The sequence below is a fragment of the Marmota monax genome, unplaced genomic scaffold (genome assembly GCF_021218885.2).
Source record: "Marmota monax isolate L192 unplaced genomic scaffold, Marmota_monax_Labrador192_F-V1.1 WCK01_AAM20220418_F8-fsc00006, whole genome shotgun sequence".
Classification (NCBI taxonomy): domain Eukaryota; kingdom Metazoa; phylum Chordata; class Mammalia; order Rodentia; family Sciuridae; genus Marmota; species Marmota monax.
Window position 1 is genome coordinate 22371997 of NW_026693712.1, and position 20029 is coordinate 22392025.

Genomic DNA, 20029 nt, shown 5'->3' on the forward strand with positions numbered 1-20029 from the left:
TACACTCCCCATATTTTAAAAAATTTGTTCTAATTAGTTATACATGACAATGGAATGCACTTTGATACATCATCTACAGATGGAGTATAATTTCTCATTCTTCTGGTTGTACATGATGTAGAATCCCATCGGTCCTATAGTTATATATGTGTACATAGGGTAATAATGTCTGATTCATACCACTAACATTTTTACCCCCATTCCCTCCCTACTTCCTTCATTCCCCTCTACCTAAAGTAACTCTATTCTTCCTTAGCCCCCCACCCCTTATTGTGAATTAGCATCTACATATCAGAGAAAACATTTGGCCTTTGGATTTTGGGGATCAGCTTATTTTGCTTAGCAGGATATGCTCCAACTCCATCCATTTACTGGCAAATGCCATAATTTCATTCTTCTTTAAGGGTGAGTAATATTCCGTCTCTCTCCCTCCCTCCCCCCCCTCTCCCCCTCCCCCCCCTTTCTCTCTCTCTCTCTCTCTCTCGGAGTGGGAAGCTGGGTCAAATGATGATTCCATTCCAAATTTTCTGAAGAATATTCATACCACCTTCCTTAATGGTTGCACCAATTTGCATTCCCACCAGCAATGTATGAGTGTACCTTTTTCCCCACATCCTTGCCAACATTTACTATTGTTTGTATTCTTGCCACTCTAACTGGGGTGGGATGAAGTCTCCCATATACTTATAATGTTTCAATTTGGTGTTTACCTGCTGGGGATCATTATTTTGTTCAGGTGTAACATATCTGGGTACAAGGCCAGGGACCGTTGGAATAAAAAATGGTGCTGATTTGGGTACTCTGGGTGGTTCCTTTGGTTTATTCTTTTTCTGATTAAGAGAAAATGAGAAAAAGACTAGTAAGTTGTTATCCTGCCAACAGATTCTAATATTTAATTCCAAATCAATTTAAACACAAATATCAAAAAGTAAAAAAGATGAACTTTTTCAGATTAGAATGCTAAAATCCATTTGACCTAATACCTCAGCTATTCTTTTTTTTTTCATTTGTTCTTTTTAGTTATACATGACAGTAGAATGTATTTTGACAAGTATCATATGTACATGGAGTATAATTTCCCATTTTGTGGTATATGATATGGAATTACATTGGTCACGTAACCATAGCTACTCTTAACCTGGGCTTTTCTAAATTATAGATACCTGTAGCAGTGTTCCTTGATATTAAATTATTAGAATAATTACTACATTTTGTTATAGGTATCTGAATCAGTATTCCTAAAACTTTTTAATCACAGCTCATGGTGTGCCTTACTACACACATAAGCTTAGTGATGGTGTATATGTGTGTACACATACATAATTGAATCAAGTTTCACAAAACAATACTTGTACCATCAGAAGATAACTTGGAATTTTCTACTCTATTCTGTTTTTTTCAATTGCTTTTGCTACTTACAATTAGGGGCCATAAAAATACACTTCACTAACATATACCACAGATAATCATTTTTCATGTGAAATTTTAAATTCCTAAAGGACACAGAGCCTCAGTTTACTGTAACTGCTGTAGTCTCAGTACATTATCTAGTACCTATGTCATGTTAATTTATGTTTGTGACCCTGACACAAAAGCTCTAAAAAATTTTTTAGTTAACAAAGTAGGTTATGGGATGACAGATGCTTAATTAAAAAGCTTAAAAAATTAGTGAAATTTTCTTGCCTCCAAACACGTATTAGTAGATACACAAATTATAGTAGCAATTTTTTTCCCCTCTCATTTTAGAAGCTTAGAAAGTAATTTATTAGACTGGATTTAAAAAAAAAAAAATTCAACTTCCAATAGCTCTGTAGATTATAGATTATATTTAGGCCGCATCCAAACATCTACAAAGGACTATCAATGTTGATTACTTTGGGATAATCAGAATAGATAAAATGGCATTCAATTAAGTGGCATTACTTTTGCTATGTTAACTGCTCTCTTCCTAATGCCTTCAATGTAGGGGAAGTTAATTCTGCAAACAAGCAAACAAACAAAAGCCCTGCCTGTGGAATGTGTGCTTGAAACTCATATTAAATGTATTATAACATTACCTTAATAACATCAAGATTAAGAAGGTTCTTCCACCGTGATTCAGGGAGAAGTGAGAGAGTCACCAATTGTTCATTCAACTGTTCTGGTGAATCATACTCTATCATTTCATCACTTGGTTCTACATTTTCTTCTGTTATATCTATATCTTTAAAAAATACATATTTTTAAGGTAAAAGAAATTAATGTGAAATGAGAATTTTATCATAAAAACCAAATTTAATCATTCCAAATCCATTTATATTCTGTAACACGTTCAGTTAATATAGCCTTGTAAACTCTTTTCATTTATTTCCTTTGCTTATCCCCTTTCCTTATTTTCTCATATTAACTACAACTCACATCATAAGAACTAAAATGCTTTTAACTAGCATTTTATTTAGTATTGTATAGATACTATATGTATTATATTTCTGCATAAATTTTAGTCACTTACAATATTTCATATCACAGTTTAAAAACTTTGATTAAATGTATTGCGCTCTGCCTTCTATAGCAACAGCCCTTAAACTAGATTTAAAATAATATCAAAATTACTTTGCTATTTTGTGGTTACCTTGGGTTTGACAAGTCCCAGGAAGCATCACTACTGAAGGAACATAATCTGTAGGAAGTGGCCGTAATGAGACAACTGAATACAGGGAAATATTAGACCTGAGAAATCAAAACAGAAACAATATTTTAAAAGTTATGTTTCTTCACAGAAATGTCAATATCTGCTAATAATCTTTACATCTTGAATTGGGCCACAGACTACAATCACCAACTAGTTAAGAAAAGACCTTAAAGATTAAAAATGCATTCATTTAGGTCAAAGATGCCATCACAAAAAAATACTGTATAAGAAATTAACAGAATCTCTATTTTTAAAGTAGTACAAAAACACATTTAAAAGAGATCAGAAGTAGATAATACTTTCATAAGGTAAAATAACCTCCATAATATTATTTTAATAAATATCAACTTCATTTAAGGAAATTATAAAAGGAAAGATGGACTCAGAGACGGAATATGCTGACCAAATTCTCGGTGCTGCTGAAAAGTCATAGATTTCCCTTTTCTAGAGTGGTGCACTTAAGTGGCCATGTTTCTGCTACTTGACCTGGCAGGTAAGCCATAGATTTGTAACCAAGATATTGACATCTATCCCAAAGCAGGAACAGATTCTTCTACTCACATATTATGAATCTCAAATGAGAAGTAAAAAATTTAGATTCTCAGGTCCTGAATTAACATTAATTAATATCAGTTCTACATAAAGAAGTTCATTCTCCTATGGCAGGTATCATAGCTACTATTATCCTTTTATTTTAATGGTTGAAGCTTCATTGATTCTGGGAAATAATAATTTTGTTTCTTAAGATGGCCAAAATCTATTTCCATTACATATCAAATTTACCTTTTTATCTTAAAAATGTAATAACATCATGTAACTAGAATTAGAAAAGGAATCAATTTTTTCCTCTTCCCCAAGAATAAGAGTTAAAAGAATTAGATATATGAACTCAAGACAAAGATTACACTTTTCTAGACCCAGGGGATCTAGAATAATCACAGCCTAAAGTTCAATCTTAGAATTTGAAGATCACCATAAGTCATCTTTACAAGGTTAGTAGAGTCTTCCTACTAGGATCAATGTTAGAAAGCATTATGCCTTATTTTATAGATAAAGTAAGTAATGTTCAGAAGGGATTAGTTAAAGTCATACAGCCATAGTAGGATACTAGAAAGAGGGTGAGGGCTTGGGTGGAAACTTTACTTTTCTAACCTTTTAAATTCCTTTTCTAACCTTTTAAATCCATTTACCCTTTCTGCAAAAAAAAAGCCAAATATGATCATATAATTTACAATATGCACTTGAGGAAAGCTGTTAAAATTATCAAGCAAATGTTGAATCAGTCATAAAATTTATAGTGAGTTATCAGTGTATTGACATTTCCATGTATTAAAAAAAAAAAAACACAACTAAATGGCAACTTAATAACCATGATTCTGACAATATCACTATTATCCTTTTTCTTCTCCTACTCCTAAAACAGTACTGTATGAAAAAACTCACCATAAATAAATTCCAAGGTGGTCCACGTGGGAAGTAGCTAGAAAGTCTCCAGTAGGGGACATAGTAACATTGAGAGGAGCTGCGTCCAACAAAAAACAGTCTACAAGGCTGCAAGAAGAATTAAGATGTTAAAGTACTTAAGCTTTACTAAAAAAGATATAATGCACAAAAATTATTTTTGCTCAAAGAATAAGGAATGAGATTCAGAAAAAAAATTTAATTACCTACCACCAGAAAGTCATCACACATACAGTTCTGTTAACTAACTTACTATGTGAAAATAATCTCTTAATGAGAAAGACTCAAAACTACTTATTATATTAATTAACTTTAGGGAGAATACAGGAAAAAATGCTCTATTTTTCTAACACCAAATTTTGTTATATTGACTTAAGGGCAATTTTAAAGACATTACACATTGAAAATAAATCTATTATCAGTACGCTCCTGTATCTTTTTTTTTTTTTTTAACTCCAGCGAACAATAAAAGGCTAAGGCAACAAAATGGCAGTAAATAATAAGAGAATAATGACAGAAAAACTTCTGAGCAATTCTACCTGTTTTCCAAATAGGTAGCAGTGCTATATATGAAAAAGTACGAACCTTCAGTCTTCAGAGATTAAACATAAAGCAGCTTATAGAAACTAGTCCTGCAGCTTTAAAGTGCTAAAGGGGTTTTAAAAGTTGAAAAGGAAAGGGGAGTGACCACACCCAGGTAGGAGACTCTTTTAGAAGAGGCTTCAGAGAGAACACAATGTTTGAGCTGAGCCTTACGAATGGCCAGGATTTCAAAGGATGCTGATGGTAGAAAAAGCATTTCCTCGCTGAGGGAAATGTGAAAGGCAACAAAAAAAAGTACTTGGGTATAGTGAGTAATACAGTTGGGTGGAAGCATACAGAATCTGGAACATCAAACATCTGAATTTGTTTTTATATTATAGCTGATAGGAAGTCACTGATATTTTTGAGCACACAATGGTACAATCTTCACTTTCATAAGAATATTTGCCATCAGAACACAGAACAGGAATATCAGTGAATTATGGTAGTAATCATTTAACAAAAAACATCTCAATAGAAGCAAAGAGAAAGACCTGCACTCATTCCCAACCTGCTAGGAAGACTCCTTAGGATGGTTATGACAGGAATACCTTTAGGAAGAGTATACTGGCTTTAAACACAGCTGTTTTAAAACCACTTTATTTACTAAACACAATACACTATCCACGGAAGGATAAAAATCAAATGACTAAAGTTCAGAATCTACATCAAAAAATACAAACTATAAGAACAACATAACTTTGTTTTTGATTTTTTTTTGTTAGTGTTCTGGGCTAGGAAGTATTCTCAGCACTTGACTATACTGACTAATCCTTGCAGCCCCATAAGGCAGGTCCATCCTAAGAAAACTGAGGCCCAATAAGATTTCAAAAATTGACAGGATAAAAGAAAGAAATTAAGTCAGGATTTGCAACCAGTCTACATTCTCAACCACATTAACTTTAGTAAAGTAACTATAGAAAATTAGGGTATATCAAACAATGGGATAACATACATATATACAAACAAGGTATGTCTACACTGGTGATTCAGAAACACACTATGAAAGATTCAAATGTAAAAAGGCTCTCCAGTAGAGACTTACATATGGTAAAATCTCTCAAGTTGCTGAAACTATTGTCATTTCTCAAGTATGGGGTACAGGGGAGAAATAATCTGTTTGATTTCTGCTCAAGACCACTCTGAATGGCTTTTCTTGGGAATCAGGGAAGGTAGGGAAAGGAAATTTTTGCTAAACACTTGTATTACAAGCCAGAGACTGTTATTTATGTTAATTCTTTTAATCCAAACAACCCCGAGCAGAAGATATTATCTCAATGTATGTAAATGAAAATTAAAATACAGCAGTTTCAGATCTTGTAATTTTTCCTTGTCTTTAACATTCTTGTTCAGCAAAAATTTAAGTATGTGAGGGGTGAAACTTCCTAACATGTTTAGAATCTATCTGTCTGCTAAGAAAAAAATTAATATTGAGCAAACATACTTTACTTGACACTATAATATTTTAGGGGAACAATTTCTTGTGTAACTTCATTTTTATAGTTGTAGACTGCAGGTAGACTGATCTTCCATTATGTAAAATTCCCAACTGAGGTGGCAGCTTCTATATATGCACCATATTTTACACTGTCATTTTGTTCATAAAACCTAGGTGTGCAGGCTTTATCCCAGAGCTGAAACTACTGTATGGTCTCCTGAGAATCCCACAAAATGAAAAGTTGCAGGTATAATTATTTTCTGAAAAAACATTAATAACATTCCTATTCTGAGGAATCAGATTTTCAAGATCAGAGCCCTGCATATACAGATAACCTTAAGTAAGTTATTTCTGATTATTATTCTGGAAAAATTGATAGTGTCCACATAGTCTATCTCCAAAGTAATGGAATAACCTTCCACAGGAATCCTTAAGGAGCAGCAGAGAGAGGTAATTTTGCCTCAGTGACAATTGCAAAACAATGTTTTATTCCAATTTTTCTCATGCTTATACTCCTCAGAAAGTAAGGATGGGGGAGAAGAGAGAATAAATGCAAAATTTAATTATAAAAGTATTTAATTTTATGTATTTATCTTCCTCCAAAGAGTTCAACCTGAATTTCCAATAAATCAAAAACAAGCAGAAATAAAAAGTGGTGGCATGTAGGTAGGTAAATGACAATGTAACTTCAGGGGTTAAAAAATATTAAATTTTGTTTAAGACAATTTTAAAAACAAAAACAAATTTCAGTCCTTAAAATAATTTATGGTAAACCATTCAATAACTACGCAATTTTAGATCACAATTCCAGTTGTGTGTACGTCTATGTTACTACCTCCAAAAGTTTACTCGATAGTTTCGCTAGATGGACTGCTTCACCTTTTAGGTTAAATAACAAATATAACCATTCTGTAAATATTTAGCATGCTATACAACTGATGAAATTGCTTATTATAGAGCCAGGAAGGGGACTGGGATTATTACTCAGTGACAGAGCACTTGCCTTGCAAAATAAAGTTATTATGACCATGTATAACTAAAAAAATTTTTTTTAATATAGGAAAGACCAAAGAGAGGGGAATCAAAGACACTCAATAGTTACCTAGGGTTGTATGATAAAAATATTAATTCTTGCTTTTTTAATTATTTGTCTTCCACAGCAAGAAAATCAATGCATCCTTAGAACATGAAACCACTGAGCAACTAACTGTTGGCTAAACTAATTCTCCTCTGCTTTTCTGCTCTACCATTTACAAACTAAATCGCTACTCATCAATCACTTAATCTCTCCCTGAACCTTCATTCTCCCACTTGTACAGAAGAAAACAGTATAACAATAATAATATCCGTGTTTATTAGAATATGAGAAAATAAAGGCATTTAATGTGCATAGCAGCACATGACAAATTTTAGTTTAGTTGCAGTTAAGCAGCATTAGTTGTTTGATATTGTTTGTCAACATGTTTTATTACTGCACTTCAAATTTTTACCAAAGAACTACTTATTATTCTTTAGTAAAAATGTACATATATGCAATAACAGTAGATTTTATTATATTTTCTTTGAACAACCCTATGTGGCTCATTTCTTGTTCTTGTGCTATACTCAGTTGTATTCATGCCTCTGTATTAATCTAAAATGGCTTGTGTTCACCTAAAAATGAGTTGTAAACCTATCAAGCTTAAATCTTTTTTTAAAAAATATTTATTTATTTTTGCATTACAATTCGTAATACACCATTATATCATAATTTATCATATCTCTGATTATATATAAGGTGTGTTGACAACAAATTCACATCTTCATACATGTATTTTGTATAGTGATGAAGGTCTCCTTTCACCATCCTCTTCTTCCTCCCTTTCCCTTCCACCCCTATTCCCTATCTAGAGGTAATTTTTCAAGCTTAAATCTTTTCAACTCCTTTCTGTAATAAAAATTCAGCAAAAAGGTTAATGCTGAGTCAAAGTTTGGAGGCTTTGAATGCTAATTTCAGATCCTAATTCTTTCATTCCAAAGATAAACTTGCCACTTAAAAAAATATTTTGCCAATTTAGTCTTACTGAACATTAACCTATTTCTCCCACCTAATGTGAACCAACATTATTAAAAAGGAAAATAGTAAGCACATTATGTCAACTCTATTATTTGTACAACTTTCTAACTTTAATTCAAATTATATAATGTTCATTTTAGAAAATAATAAAAGGCCGAGAAGCATCATACTACCAATATTTCTATTAGTGTCTTCAAAAACAAGGTTTTTACAGCTAGGTGTGGTGGCACATACCTGTTATTTCAGTAAGTTGGGAGGCTAAGGCAGGAGGATGGCAAATTTAAAATCAGCCTCAGCAACTCAGTGACACTCTGTCTCAAAATAAAGAATCAAAAGGGTTGGGTATACAGCTCAGTGGTAGAAGTGGTAGAGGGCTTGACTAAAATATGAAAGTCCTGGATTCAATCCCAGGACCAATAAAAAGTAAGTTTTAAATTTAGGAAATACCTACTTTTGCTGAAGCAGAAATCAGATTATGCTTTACTCTATTTTAAGTAAAAGAGGTTCACACCTGTGGACAAAAGTCCCTAGTCATTAGAGTTTGACCCACTAGTGACACTTTAGCTGTGCTTATTCTAAATATAGTGTATATGCTGAATAGGTAGGTATGCTTCATGCCTACAAAAAAAACTTGAAGGGAAGTGAGAACATCAGGGTTTTTCCCTTTTAAAGGTCAAACTACTTTCACATATGAAGTTATCTAGTTCCTGAGAAAGTGCTGGATTCGTTTTAAGTTTCACTCCATGAAACAGATTTCTGATACTGCTATGCTTTGAGAAGATATAGCATAAAGACAAAAGCTAGGGATTTGACCTTTTAATTAAATTCAATATGAAAAAAATAAATAAAAAAACAAAAACACACCCAGAAAGTTTGCAGTCCTAAAGTCTGAGCTCTGTTTTGGGGTATTAAGAAGAATAAATGTGCTGTCTTAAGATTCATACAACTCATTTATTTCTACAGATCTACGTTGCAGAAGAACATTTTTGGAGAGATGTGTACTTTTTTCAATAATTTTTCATGATGCTTCAACTTCCTGCTGTTTTAAGATTCAAAATACTCCAAGAATAAAATATAGTTATGCTAGAAAAATACCTAAATACATTCATGTTAAAAGAACCCACATGATCCATTAACTACAGGTAATAGTCACATGTTAAGACAATGACCAAGGAATCATCTGAAGAATTTAAAAGCAAACTCACCAACCAGATGGAAGGTCCCAAGTCCTAACAGAGCAATCCATTGCAGCACTTATTAACCAACGACCATCAGGACTGAAAGCCTTGAAATAAAACAAACAAAAATAATATTTTATATACATATAAAAATATATATTTGTATGCATGGGTATATGAATATGTATTTAACTCCTTGAAAAATACAAGACTTGAAAAAATTCAGGTTTCATGAAAAAATAAATAAGTAAAATTCAGGCTGCCTTATTTTACATAAAAGAAAATATTACTTCTATATAAATTGATCTGAAATTTATAAGGATTAAGTTTTCAAATTAACTATAAAAAGTTTAAAAGATTAAGAGCATCAGCCCAATTATCATACCACAATCTTCTACTTGTTTATAGATAATTAACAAATTCTGAAGATAAATCATATTAAAAATGTTACTGGTAGAATATTCAATAAGAAGTATTTTGCTACTCTAATTTCAGTTACAAAGTACTTCTGAAAGCAACAAAAACTCTTATTTCCTTGAAGAGTCTATATATTAGGCTGTCTGGCTAAGAATCCATATCACCACAAATTAAAAGTAAAGAATAAAAATTCTCTTTAAAATATTACTAAAGTCCTTCTGTTTTTATCTGCAGCTCTACTAAAAACCCATTTTTTCTCCCTTCATGATGCTTTATTTCTAAAATATAATTAAAAACTACAATTGGAAAGATTTTAAAAATAAATTTAAATAATGGACTATTTATGCCACCTTAAAGAAGTTATCTTTTCTAGCTATAAAAATAATAAATAATAACCATTCCCACCTGTAGTACGGAAGTTCTGAGTTTTAGATTAGATGTGAAGGACCCCAAAGGAAAAACAGTTTAACATTTATAATGGTAGTACATAATTCATCAAGGAGTCTAAACACAACAAAGGGATTATGATCATTCATATTAGCAAATGATACTGAAATAAGCTGAATGCTAATTTTGTTCATCAGACTGCAGCAATATCATGGAAACTCAAACCTCAGGGTATAAATAGCTCAATTTATAGAGAGATGGTGCAGATAGAAGATCATTGTAAAAAATAACTCTCAGAAGGTCATATTATAAATGCTCACAAATTTACATGATCAGGAATAACTTATTACTGAGAAGGAGAAATTCTAGACACATTAGGATAAAGTAAAATTTAAGAAAAGAAATAGGAAGAACAAGTTAATACTGACAGATGTTTTAAAAAATGTCATTTCATCATAATTACACCACTTCCACCCTTGTTTCTACAGATGCTGTCAAAACAAATTCTGTTGATGAGTAATTTTGCCAATCTCCTAGTTGCAGAACATATTTTTTTCTTAACCAATTTCTTTCTTTTAATATTAAGGAAAGGAGAAGAAGAGCAGCGTCCTACTGAGAGGCTGAGCCGCCCCCTCCCCCTGCGCCCGCAAAGTAGAGGGAACTGTGACCACGCACAGAGCAGGCCCAGCGGCCTGCTGAGGGGCAGAGCCGCCCCCCACCCCCCGCGCCTACCAGGTAGGTGGAACTGTGACCACCGACAGAAAAGGCCCAGTGGCCCGCAGTGGGACAGAGCTTCCAATCACTCCTGCAAGGTAGGCGGGCCTGCGACCCACCAGCAGAAGAGGAGCAGCGACCTGCTGAGAGGCAGAGCCGCCCCCTCCCCCTGCACCGGCAAGGTAGAGGGAACTGTGACCACGCACAGAGCAGGCCCAGCGGCCTGCTGAGGGGCAGAACCGCCCCCCACCCCCCGCGCCTGCCAGGTGACCACCGACAGAAAAGGCCCAGTGGCCCGCGGCGGGACAGAGCTTCCAATCACTCCTGCAAGGTAGGCGGGCCTGCGACCCACCGGCAGAAGAGGAGCAGCGACCTGCTGAGAGGCAGAGCTGCCCCCTCCCCCTGCACCGGCAAGGTAGAGGGAACTGTGACCACGCACAGAGCAGGCCCAGCGGCCTGCTGTGGGGCAGAGCCACCCCCCACCCCCCGCGCCTGCCAGGTGACCACCGACAGAAAAGGCCCAGTGGCCCGCGGTGGGACAGAGCTTCCAATCACTCCTGCAAGGTAGGCGGGCCTGCGACCCACCGGCAGAAGAGGAGCAGCGGCCTGCTGAGAGGCTGAGCCGCCCCCTCCCCCTGTGCTGGCAAAGTAGAGGGAACTGTGACCATGCACGGAGCAGGCCCAGCGGCCTGCTGAGGGGCAGAGCCGCCCCACACCCACCGCGTCTGACAGGTAGGGGAACTGTGACCACCGACAGAAAAGGCCCAGTGGCCCGCGGCGGGACAGAGCTTCCAATCACTCCTGCAAGGTAGGCGGGCCTGCAACCCACCGGCAGAAGAGGAGCAGCGACCTGCTGAGAGGCAGAGCCGCCCCCTCCCCCCGGCGCCTGCAAGGTAGACGGAACTGTGACCACCATCAGAGCAGGCCAGACCTGCAACCAAGAGACAGAACAGGACGCCGAATGTGCAAAATCATAAGAGACCCACACCTAGACACATTATAATGAAGATGCCCAACATACAGAATAAGGAGAGAATTTTAAAAGCTACAAGAGAAAGGAAGCAGATCACATTTAGGGGTAAGCCAATCAGGATAACAGCTGATATTTCAACACAGACTCTGAAAGCTAGAAGATCCTGGAATAACATATTTCAAACACTGAAAGAAAATGGGTTCCAACCAACAATTGTGTTTCCAGCGAAATTAAGCTTCAGGATGGAAGATGAAATTAAAACCTTCCACGATAAACAAAAGTTAAAAGAATTTGCAGCTAGAAAACCATCTCTTCAAAACATCCTTGGCAAAACATTACAGGAAGAGGAAATGGAAAATAACAATGAAAACCAACAGTGGGAGGTAGGACACTAAAGGGGGGAAAATAATCAAAGAGGAAACAAACCATGTTTAGTAACATAAATAAACAAATATGGCTGGAAGAACAACCCATATCTCAATAATAACCCTAAATGTTAATGGCTTAAACTCACCAGTCAAGAGACACAGGCTAGTAGAATGGATCACAAAACAAGACCCAACAATATGCTGCCTACAGGAGACGCATTTCATAGGAAAAGACATACATAGGCTGAAGGTGAAAGGTTGGGAAAAATCATATCACTCATATGGACTTCGGAAACAAGCAGGAGTATCCATACTCATATCAAATAAAATAGATTTCAAGCCAAAGTTAATCAAAAGGGATAAAGAGGGACACTACATACTGCTCAAGGGAACCATACACCAACAAGACATAACAATCATAAATATATATGCCCCAAACAATGGTGCAGCTATGTTCATCAAACAAACTCTTCTCAAGTTCAAGAGTCTAATAGACCACCATACAATAATCATGGGAGACTTCAACACACCTCTATCACCACTGGACAGATCTTCCAAACAAAAGTTGAATAAGGAAACTATAGAACTCAATAACACAATTAATAACCTAGACTTAATTGACATATATAGAATATACCACCCAACATCAAGCAGTTACACTTTTTTCTCAGCAGCACATGGATCCTTCTCAAAAATAGATCACATATTATGTCACAGGGAAACTCTTAGACAATATAAAGGAGTAGAGATAATACCATGCATCCTATCTGATCATAATGGAATGGAACTGAAAATCAATGATAAAAGAAGGAATGGAAAAGAATACATCACTTGGAGAATGAACAATAGGTTACTGAACGATCAATGGGTTATAGAAGACATCAAGGAAGAAATTAAAAAATTCTTAGAGATTAATGAAAACACAGACACAACATATCGGAATCTATGGGACACATTGAAAGCAGTTCTAAGAGGAAAATTCATTGCTTGGAGTTCATTCCTTAAAAAAAGAAAAAACCAACAAATAAATGATCTCATACTTCATCTCAAAATCCTTGAAAAAGAAGAGCAAAACAACAGCAAAAGAAGTAGAAGGCAAGAAATAATTAAAATCAGAGCTGAAATTAATGAAATCGAAACAAAAGAAACAATTGAAAAAATTGACAAAACTAAAAGTTGGTTCTTTGAAAAAATAAACAAAATCGACAGACCCTTAGCCATGCTAGCGAAGAGAAGAAGAGAGAGAACTCAAATTACTAACATACGGGATGAAAGAGGCAATATCACAACAGACACTTCAGAAATACAGAAGATAATCAAAAATTATTTTGAATCCTTATACTCCAATAAATTAGAAGATAGTGAAGGCATAGATAAATTTCTTAAGTCATATGATCTGCCCAGATTGAGTCAGGAGGATATAGACAACCTAAACAGACCAATATCAATTGAGGAAATAGAAGAAACCATCAAAAGACTACCAACTAAGAAAAGCCCAGGACCGGATGGGTATACAGCAGAGTTTTACAAAACCTTTAAAGAGGAACTAATACCAATACTTTTCAAGCTACTTCGGGAAATAGAAAAAGAGGGAGAACTTCCAAATTCATTCTACGAGGCCAACATCACCCTGATACCTAAACCAGACAAAGACACTTCAAAGAAAGAAAACTACAGACCAATATCTCTAATGAACCTAGATGCAAAAATCCTCAATAAAATTCTGGCCACTCGGATACAAAAACTTATCAAAAAAATTGTGCACCATGATCAAGTAGGATTCATCCCTGGGATGCAAGGCTGGTTCAATATACGGAAATCAATAAATGTTATTCACCACATCAATAGACTTAAAAATAAGAATCATATGATCATCTCGATAGATTCGGAAAAAGCATTCGACAAAGTACAGCATCCCTTTATGTTCAAAACTCTAGAAAAACTAGGGATAACAGGAACATTCCTCAATATTGTAAAAGCAATCTATGCTAAGCCTCAGGCTAGCATCATTCTGAATGGAGAAAAATTGAAGGCATTCCCTCTAAAATCTGGAACAAGACAGGGATGCCCTCTCTCACCACTTCTGTTCAACATAGTTCTCGAAACACTGGCCAGAGCAATTAGACAGACGAAAGAAATTAAAGGCATCAAAATAGGAAAAGAAGAACTTAAATTATCACTATTTGCAGATGACATGATTCTATACCTAGCAGACCCAAAAGGGTCTACAAAGAAACTATTAGAGCTAATAAATGAATTCAGCAAAGTGGCAGGATATAAAATCAACACGCATAAATCAAAGGCATTCCTGTATATCAGCGACAAATCCTCTGAAATGGAAATGAGGACAACCACTCCATTCACAATATCTTCAAAAAAAATAAAATACTTGGGAATCAACCTAACAAAAGAGGTGAAAGACTTATACAATGAAAACTACAGAACCCTAAAGAGAGAAATAGAAGAAGATCTTAGAAGATGGAAAAATGTACCCTGTTCATGGATAGGCAGAACTAACATCATCAAAATGGCGATATTACCAAAAGTTCTCTATAGGTTTAATGCAATGCCAATCAAAATCCCAATGGCATTTCTTGTAGAAATAGAGAAAGCAATCATGAAATTCATATGGAAAAACAAAAGACCCAGAATAGCAAAAACAATGCTAAGCAGGAAGTGTGAATCAGGCGGTATAGCGATACCAGACTTCAAACTATACTACAGAGCAATAGTAACAAAAACAGCATGGTACTGGTACCAAAACAGGCGGGTGGACCAATGGTACAGAATAGAGGACACAGAAACCAATCCACAAAACTACAACTACCTTATATTTGATAAAGGGGCTAAAAGCATGCAATGGAGGAAGGATAGCATCTTCAACAAATGGTGCTGGGAAAACTGGAAATCCATATGCAACAAAATGAAACTGAATCCCTTTCTCTCGCCATGCACAAAAGTTAATTCAAAATGGATCAAGGAGCTTGATATCAAATCAGAGACACGCCGTCTGATAGAAGAAAAAGTTGGCTACGATCTACATACTGTGGGGTCGGGCTCCAAATTCCTCAATAGGACACCCATAGCACAAAAGTTAATAACTAGAATCAACAAATGGGACTTACTCAAACTCAAAAGTTTTTTCTCAGCAAAAGATACAATAAGAGAGGTAAATAGAGAGCCTACATCCTGGGAACAAATCTTTACTCCTCACACTTCAGATAGAGCCCTAATATCCAGAGTATACAAAGAACTCAAAAAATTAGACAATAAGAGAACAAACAACCCAATCAACCAATGGGCCAAGGACCTGAACAGACACTTCTCAGAGGAGGACATACAATCAATCAACAAGTACATGAAAAAATGCTCACCATCTCTAGCAGTCAGAGAAATGCAAATCAAAACCACCCTAAGATACCATCTCACTCCAGTTAGATTGGCAGCCATTATGAAGTCAAACAACAACAAGTGCTGGAGAGGATGTGGGGAAAAGGGTACACTTGTACATTGCTGGTGGGACTGCAGATTGGTGCAGCCAATTTGGAAAGCAGTATGGAGATTTCTTGGAAAGCTGGGAATGGAGCCACCATTTGACCCAGCTATTCCCCTTCTCGGTCTATTCCCTAAAGACCTAAAAAGAGCATGCTACAGGGACACTGCTACATCGATGTTCATAGCAGCACAATTCACAATAGCTAGACTGTGGAACCAACCTAGATGCCCTTCAATGGATGAATGGATAAAAAAAATGTGGCATTTATACACAATGGAGTATTACTCTGCATTAAAAAATGACAAAATCATAGAATTTACAGGGAAATGGATGGCATTAGAGCAGATTATGCTAAGTGAAGCTAGCCAATCCCTAAAAAACAAATGCCAAATGTCTTCTTTGATATAAGGAGAGTAACTAAGAACAGAGTAGGGTCGAAGAGCATGAGAAGAAGATTAACATTAAACAGGGATGAGAGGTGGGAGGGAAAGGGAGAGAGAAGGGAAATTGCATGGAAATGGAAGGAGACCCTCAGGGTTATACAAAATTACATACAAGAGGAAGTGAGGGGAAGGGGAAAAATAATACAAGGGGGACAAATGAATGACAGTAGAGGGGGTAGAGAGAGAAGAGGGGAGGGGAGGGGAGGGGAGGGGGGATAGTAGAGGATAGGAAAGGCAGCAGAATACAACAGACACTAGTATGGCAATATGTAAATCAATGGATGTGTAACTGATGTGATTCTGCAATCTGTATATGGGGTAAAAATGGGAGCTCATAACCCATTTGAATCAAATTGTGAAATATGATATATCAAGAACTATGTAATGTTTTGAACAGCCAACAATAAAAAATTTAATATTAAGGAAAGGAGTAAGCATTGTAATTCTGATTTTTGATGTTAGACTCATAAGTAAATGAAGCTGATGGGTTTGTCACTCAGTAGTTAGGATTTTATTTTAATTTTTTCTCTTTTCAAGTAAATTACTCCATTTGCAACTGATTCCAAATAACAACATATACTTAACATAGTCCTCAATGACAAATTTATTTTAAGGTTTATCTTTTAATTGAAACATGCTTTTAAAAGTAGTTTAGTTCTTACAATATCAAACATCCCACTAAAGAATATAATGGCAAACTTAACTACATTTTTATTAATTAGACTCTTCATATAAACTCTAGAAATTATAATAAACTACAATATAAACTACAATAATATAATAATAATATATATATAAAATAATATATAAAATATAATAATAAACTACAATATAACAAGGCTACTATTAACTTATTGTGTACAAAGAAAAACAGAAATGTCTTCTCTAAGCCTTTTATATTAAGTCAAACATGATACGTATAAATGGAGCATTCATTTTCCAAAATAAAATGTCTTACACAGATTTAAAGAGAAAAGGATAAATTACTCTGAAAGCATCAATTTCCTGAAAAATTTTAATTCTTTCAATTGTAAGTTTTCCTTTAAAATCTCCTTGAAAACTCACCAGCAAATTATCTATTTATAAAATCTCTTAATATGATAAGCTTAAGGCTATTAAAAGATATCAGATTTAATTTTGTGAACATTTTTAACCTGGAGTTAAAAAAAAAAAAGAAAGAAAGAAAAAGTTGTTTAAACAGCTAAGGTTTGTTTTACCATGTCATTTATTTGGCCTTGGTGTCCGGAAAACTCTCTCATAATCTTCCTAGTTTCTATGTCCAGAACACTAATGGAGAAGTCATCCAAGGCAAGTCCCAGAATGCCACTAGCAAGATAAATGCACCAGTTAAGCAAACAAAACTCTGGAATCTTGTATTAGTCAAATATGCCTTTGATTAAATTAAACCATATGTTGTTCTTTATTAAAACAGTCTGATTTTCCCCATATGACAAATCTGTACTTATGAACTTTACCAAAAACATTAAAAAGCAAGTCCATTATCATTAAAAGGAAATGTTTACCTGTCCCTATGTAGCAGCATCATATTTGGAGATGAATCAAGGCTCATAGAATGGATTAAGTTTTTGTTTTTAAAGTTCCAAAATTTGAGTAATCCTTCACTACCAGCTGTAACTGTCAACTGATTTAATCCATCCACTGCAACACCTCTAATAGATCCCTTATGAGCTTTTAAGTAGACAAGAAAAAAAGAAATCAGAATTGGTAGTGTCTACTGGAACAATACAAATAATTCTTTCCAAATATCTAGATTTCCACTACTTATATTCTTGAAAAATCTTGAAATTAATCTGCCAAATGAAGTTGGGATAACTCATCAAAAAATTACTTAAAAGAAAAAAAAAAAAAGAAAGAAAGAAAGACATTTCAATACCTTGATCCTTGCCAAAACTTCCCCGATGTATCCCGGACTGCATATTATACACATCTACACTTCCTGATGAAAGACCAATCACAGCAAAGTTTCCACAAGAAGTAATATCTACTGCCTTTACAGGGGAAAAAAAACAAAAGCAAATAACAAAGAAAATAATATTTTAGGGCTGGGGTTGTGGCTCAGAGGTAGAGTGCTCGCCTCGCACGTGAGAGGCCGTGGGTTCGATCCTCAGTACCACATAAATAAATAAAATAGAGATATTGTGTTCAATTACAACTAAAAAATATTAAAAAAAAAAAGAAAATAATATTGTATTGTGCTTCATAGCTTCCAAAGTCAAATCTACCAATAATTTTATTTAAAAAAAAAAAAAACATGAAAAGTGAATTGATTTATTACTTTTCTTACACATAAAAGTGACAAATGCCACTATGCAAGTGAAGACATATTTCTATAGCATGACATAAAATGTTTCGTGCACATAAATTTTTCTAAACATTTAAAGCCTACTACTTAAATTAAAATAAAGTTCCCTTTAGCTACTCCACTGATTTCCTTTGAATGAAGAAGTATAGCAGGAAAAGTGACTGCAAAGGAATTCCTTTGAGTGAAGGAGTATGGCAGGAAAAGTGAGGAACTATGGAGTGAAATTAACCAAATAATGCTATGTACATATATGAATATTTCACAGTGAATTCCATATTCCTGTAAATCTATAAAGCACCAATTAAAAAGAAAACAATAAATAAATAGAAGGAAGATCAGTAAAGTAGAAGAAAGGGAATAAGAGAAGGGAGGGGGAGAAAGGAGGAGAGAGTGATAGGAGAAGTATTGAGGACTGGAGCAAATTACAATTCATGCATGTATGATCGTGTCAATATGAACCCCACTATTAAATATAACTATAATGCACTAATAAAACAAATTAAAACAAAAACAAAAAAATACACTCAAAAAACAAAGTATTTTAGAAAAACTGTGAAGGTTACCCTTGAGTAATAAATTACACTTTATTGCATGGGTTCTATAATAATTACTTCTGTTTATTACTTAATGATTTCTGGCTTTGTTCCAAGTAGCTGAGGATGTTAGACAAATGACTCAGCACTGGTTAAGCATCATTGTACACATGCATATTAAGTGCTCAATGAGTGATCACAGTAGGTTGTAAGTTAAGATCACAGTTTCTAGAATAAGTTGTCTTAGGTTCAAATCCCTGCTGTGTCACTTCTAGCTTTACTGATCTTAGGCATGTTACTCATTACATTAAGGGTTAGTCTTATGTTCTATAAAAAGAGGCTAACAATAGACCATAACATAGGATTATGTAAACATAATGTGAGTACACACTAGGCAGAGAGACTAAAGTAAAAGTTAGCTGTAATTATCCTTTCTACTACTACTACAAACACTACTCAGAACTCTGTAGGTAAGTTTCCTAAAGAAGCTTAAGATAAATCTCTATGATTTAGAAAATTACATAAAAGCTTAAGACTAGCTTTTCATACTATGGAGATTAGAACATATGTACTTATAATAATGTGTACATAATTGAGTCAAATGTTGAGTTAAACGTTTAGTCAGCATTTTCAAAAGCAGAAGTATCTATTAAGAAATCATTAGAACAGGTAAACAAGTTTAGCAATCTGCAAGATACAAGATCAATAGGCAAAAAGTCAATTATATCTTTTGATACACTAGCAATAAAAAACCTAAAATAAACTTAAGAAAACAATTTTACTTAGCATTGAGAAGAAGTGGGACATACACTGACAAGTACAAACATTATTGACAGAAATTGTTAGGAAACCAGAAATGGTAACTCTCAAATTTATGTATTGATTAAAAAAATCCCAACTGTCTTTTTTTTTTTTTTTTTGCTGATATTGACATGCTAATTTGGGGACCAAAATATCCAACAATTTTGAAAAGGAAAAGAACAAACTTG

General features: G+C 34.8%; 1 protein-coding gene across 1 annotated transcript in view; it reads right to left on the reverse strand.

Moving 5' to 3' along the window:
* Positions 1-20029, reverse strand: part of Wdr36 (WD repeat domain 36) — a 40034-nt gene that overhangs the window by 6167 nt on the left and 13838 nt on the right. Inside the window, exons 13-20 of the mRNA XM_046460398.2 lie at positions 18079-18193; positions 17708-17873; positions 17402-17510; positions 9414-9493; positions 4115-4222; positions 2612-2709; positions 2058-2203; positions 711-830 (exon numbers count right to left, since the gene is read on the reverse strand). Of these exons, the coding sequence (XP_046316354.1) occupies positions 711-830; positions 2058-2203; positions 2612-2709; positions 4115-4222; positions 9414-9493; positions 17402-17510; positions 17708-17873; positions 18079-18193 (942 nt within the window). The remainder of the gene's footprint in view (positions 1-710; positions 831-2057; positions 2204-2611; positions 2710-4114; positions 4223-9413; positions 9494-17401; positions 17511-17707; positions 17874-18078; positions 18194-20029) is intronic.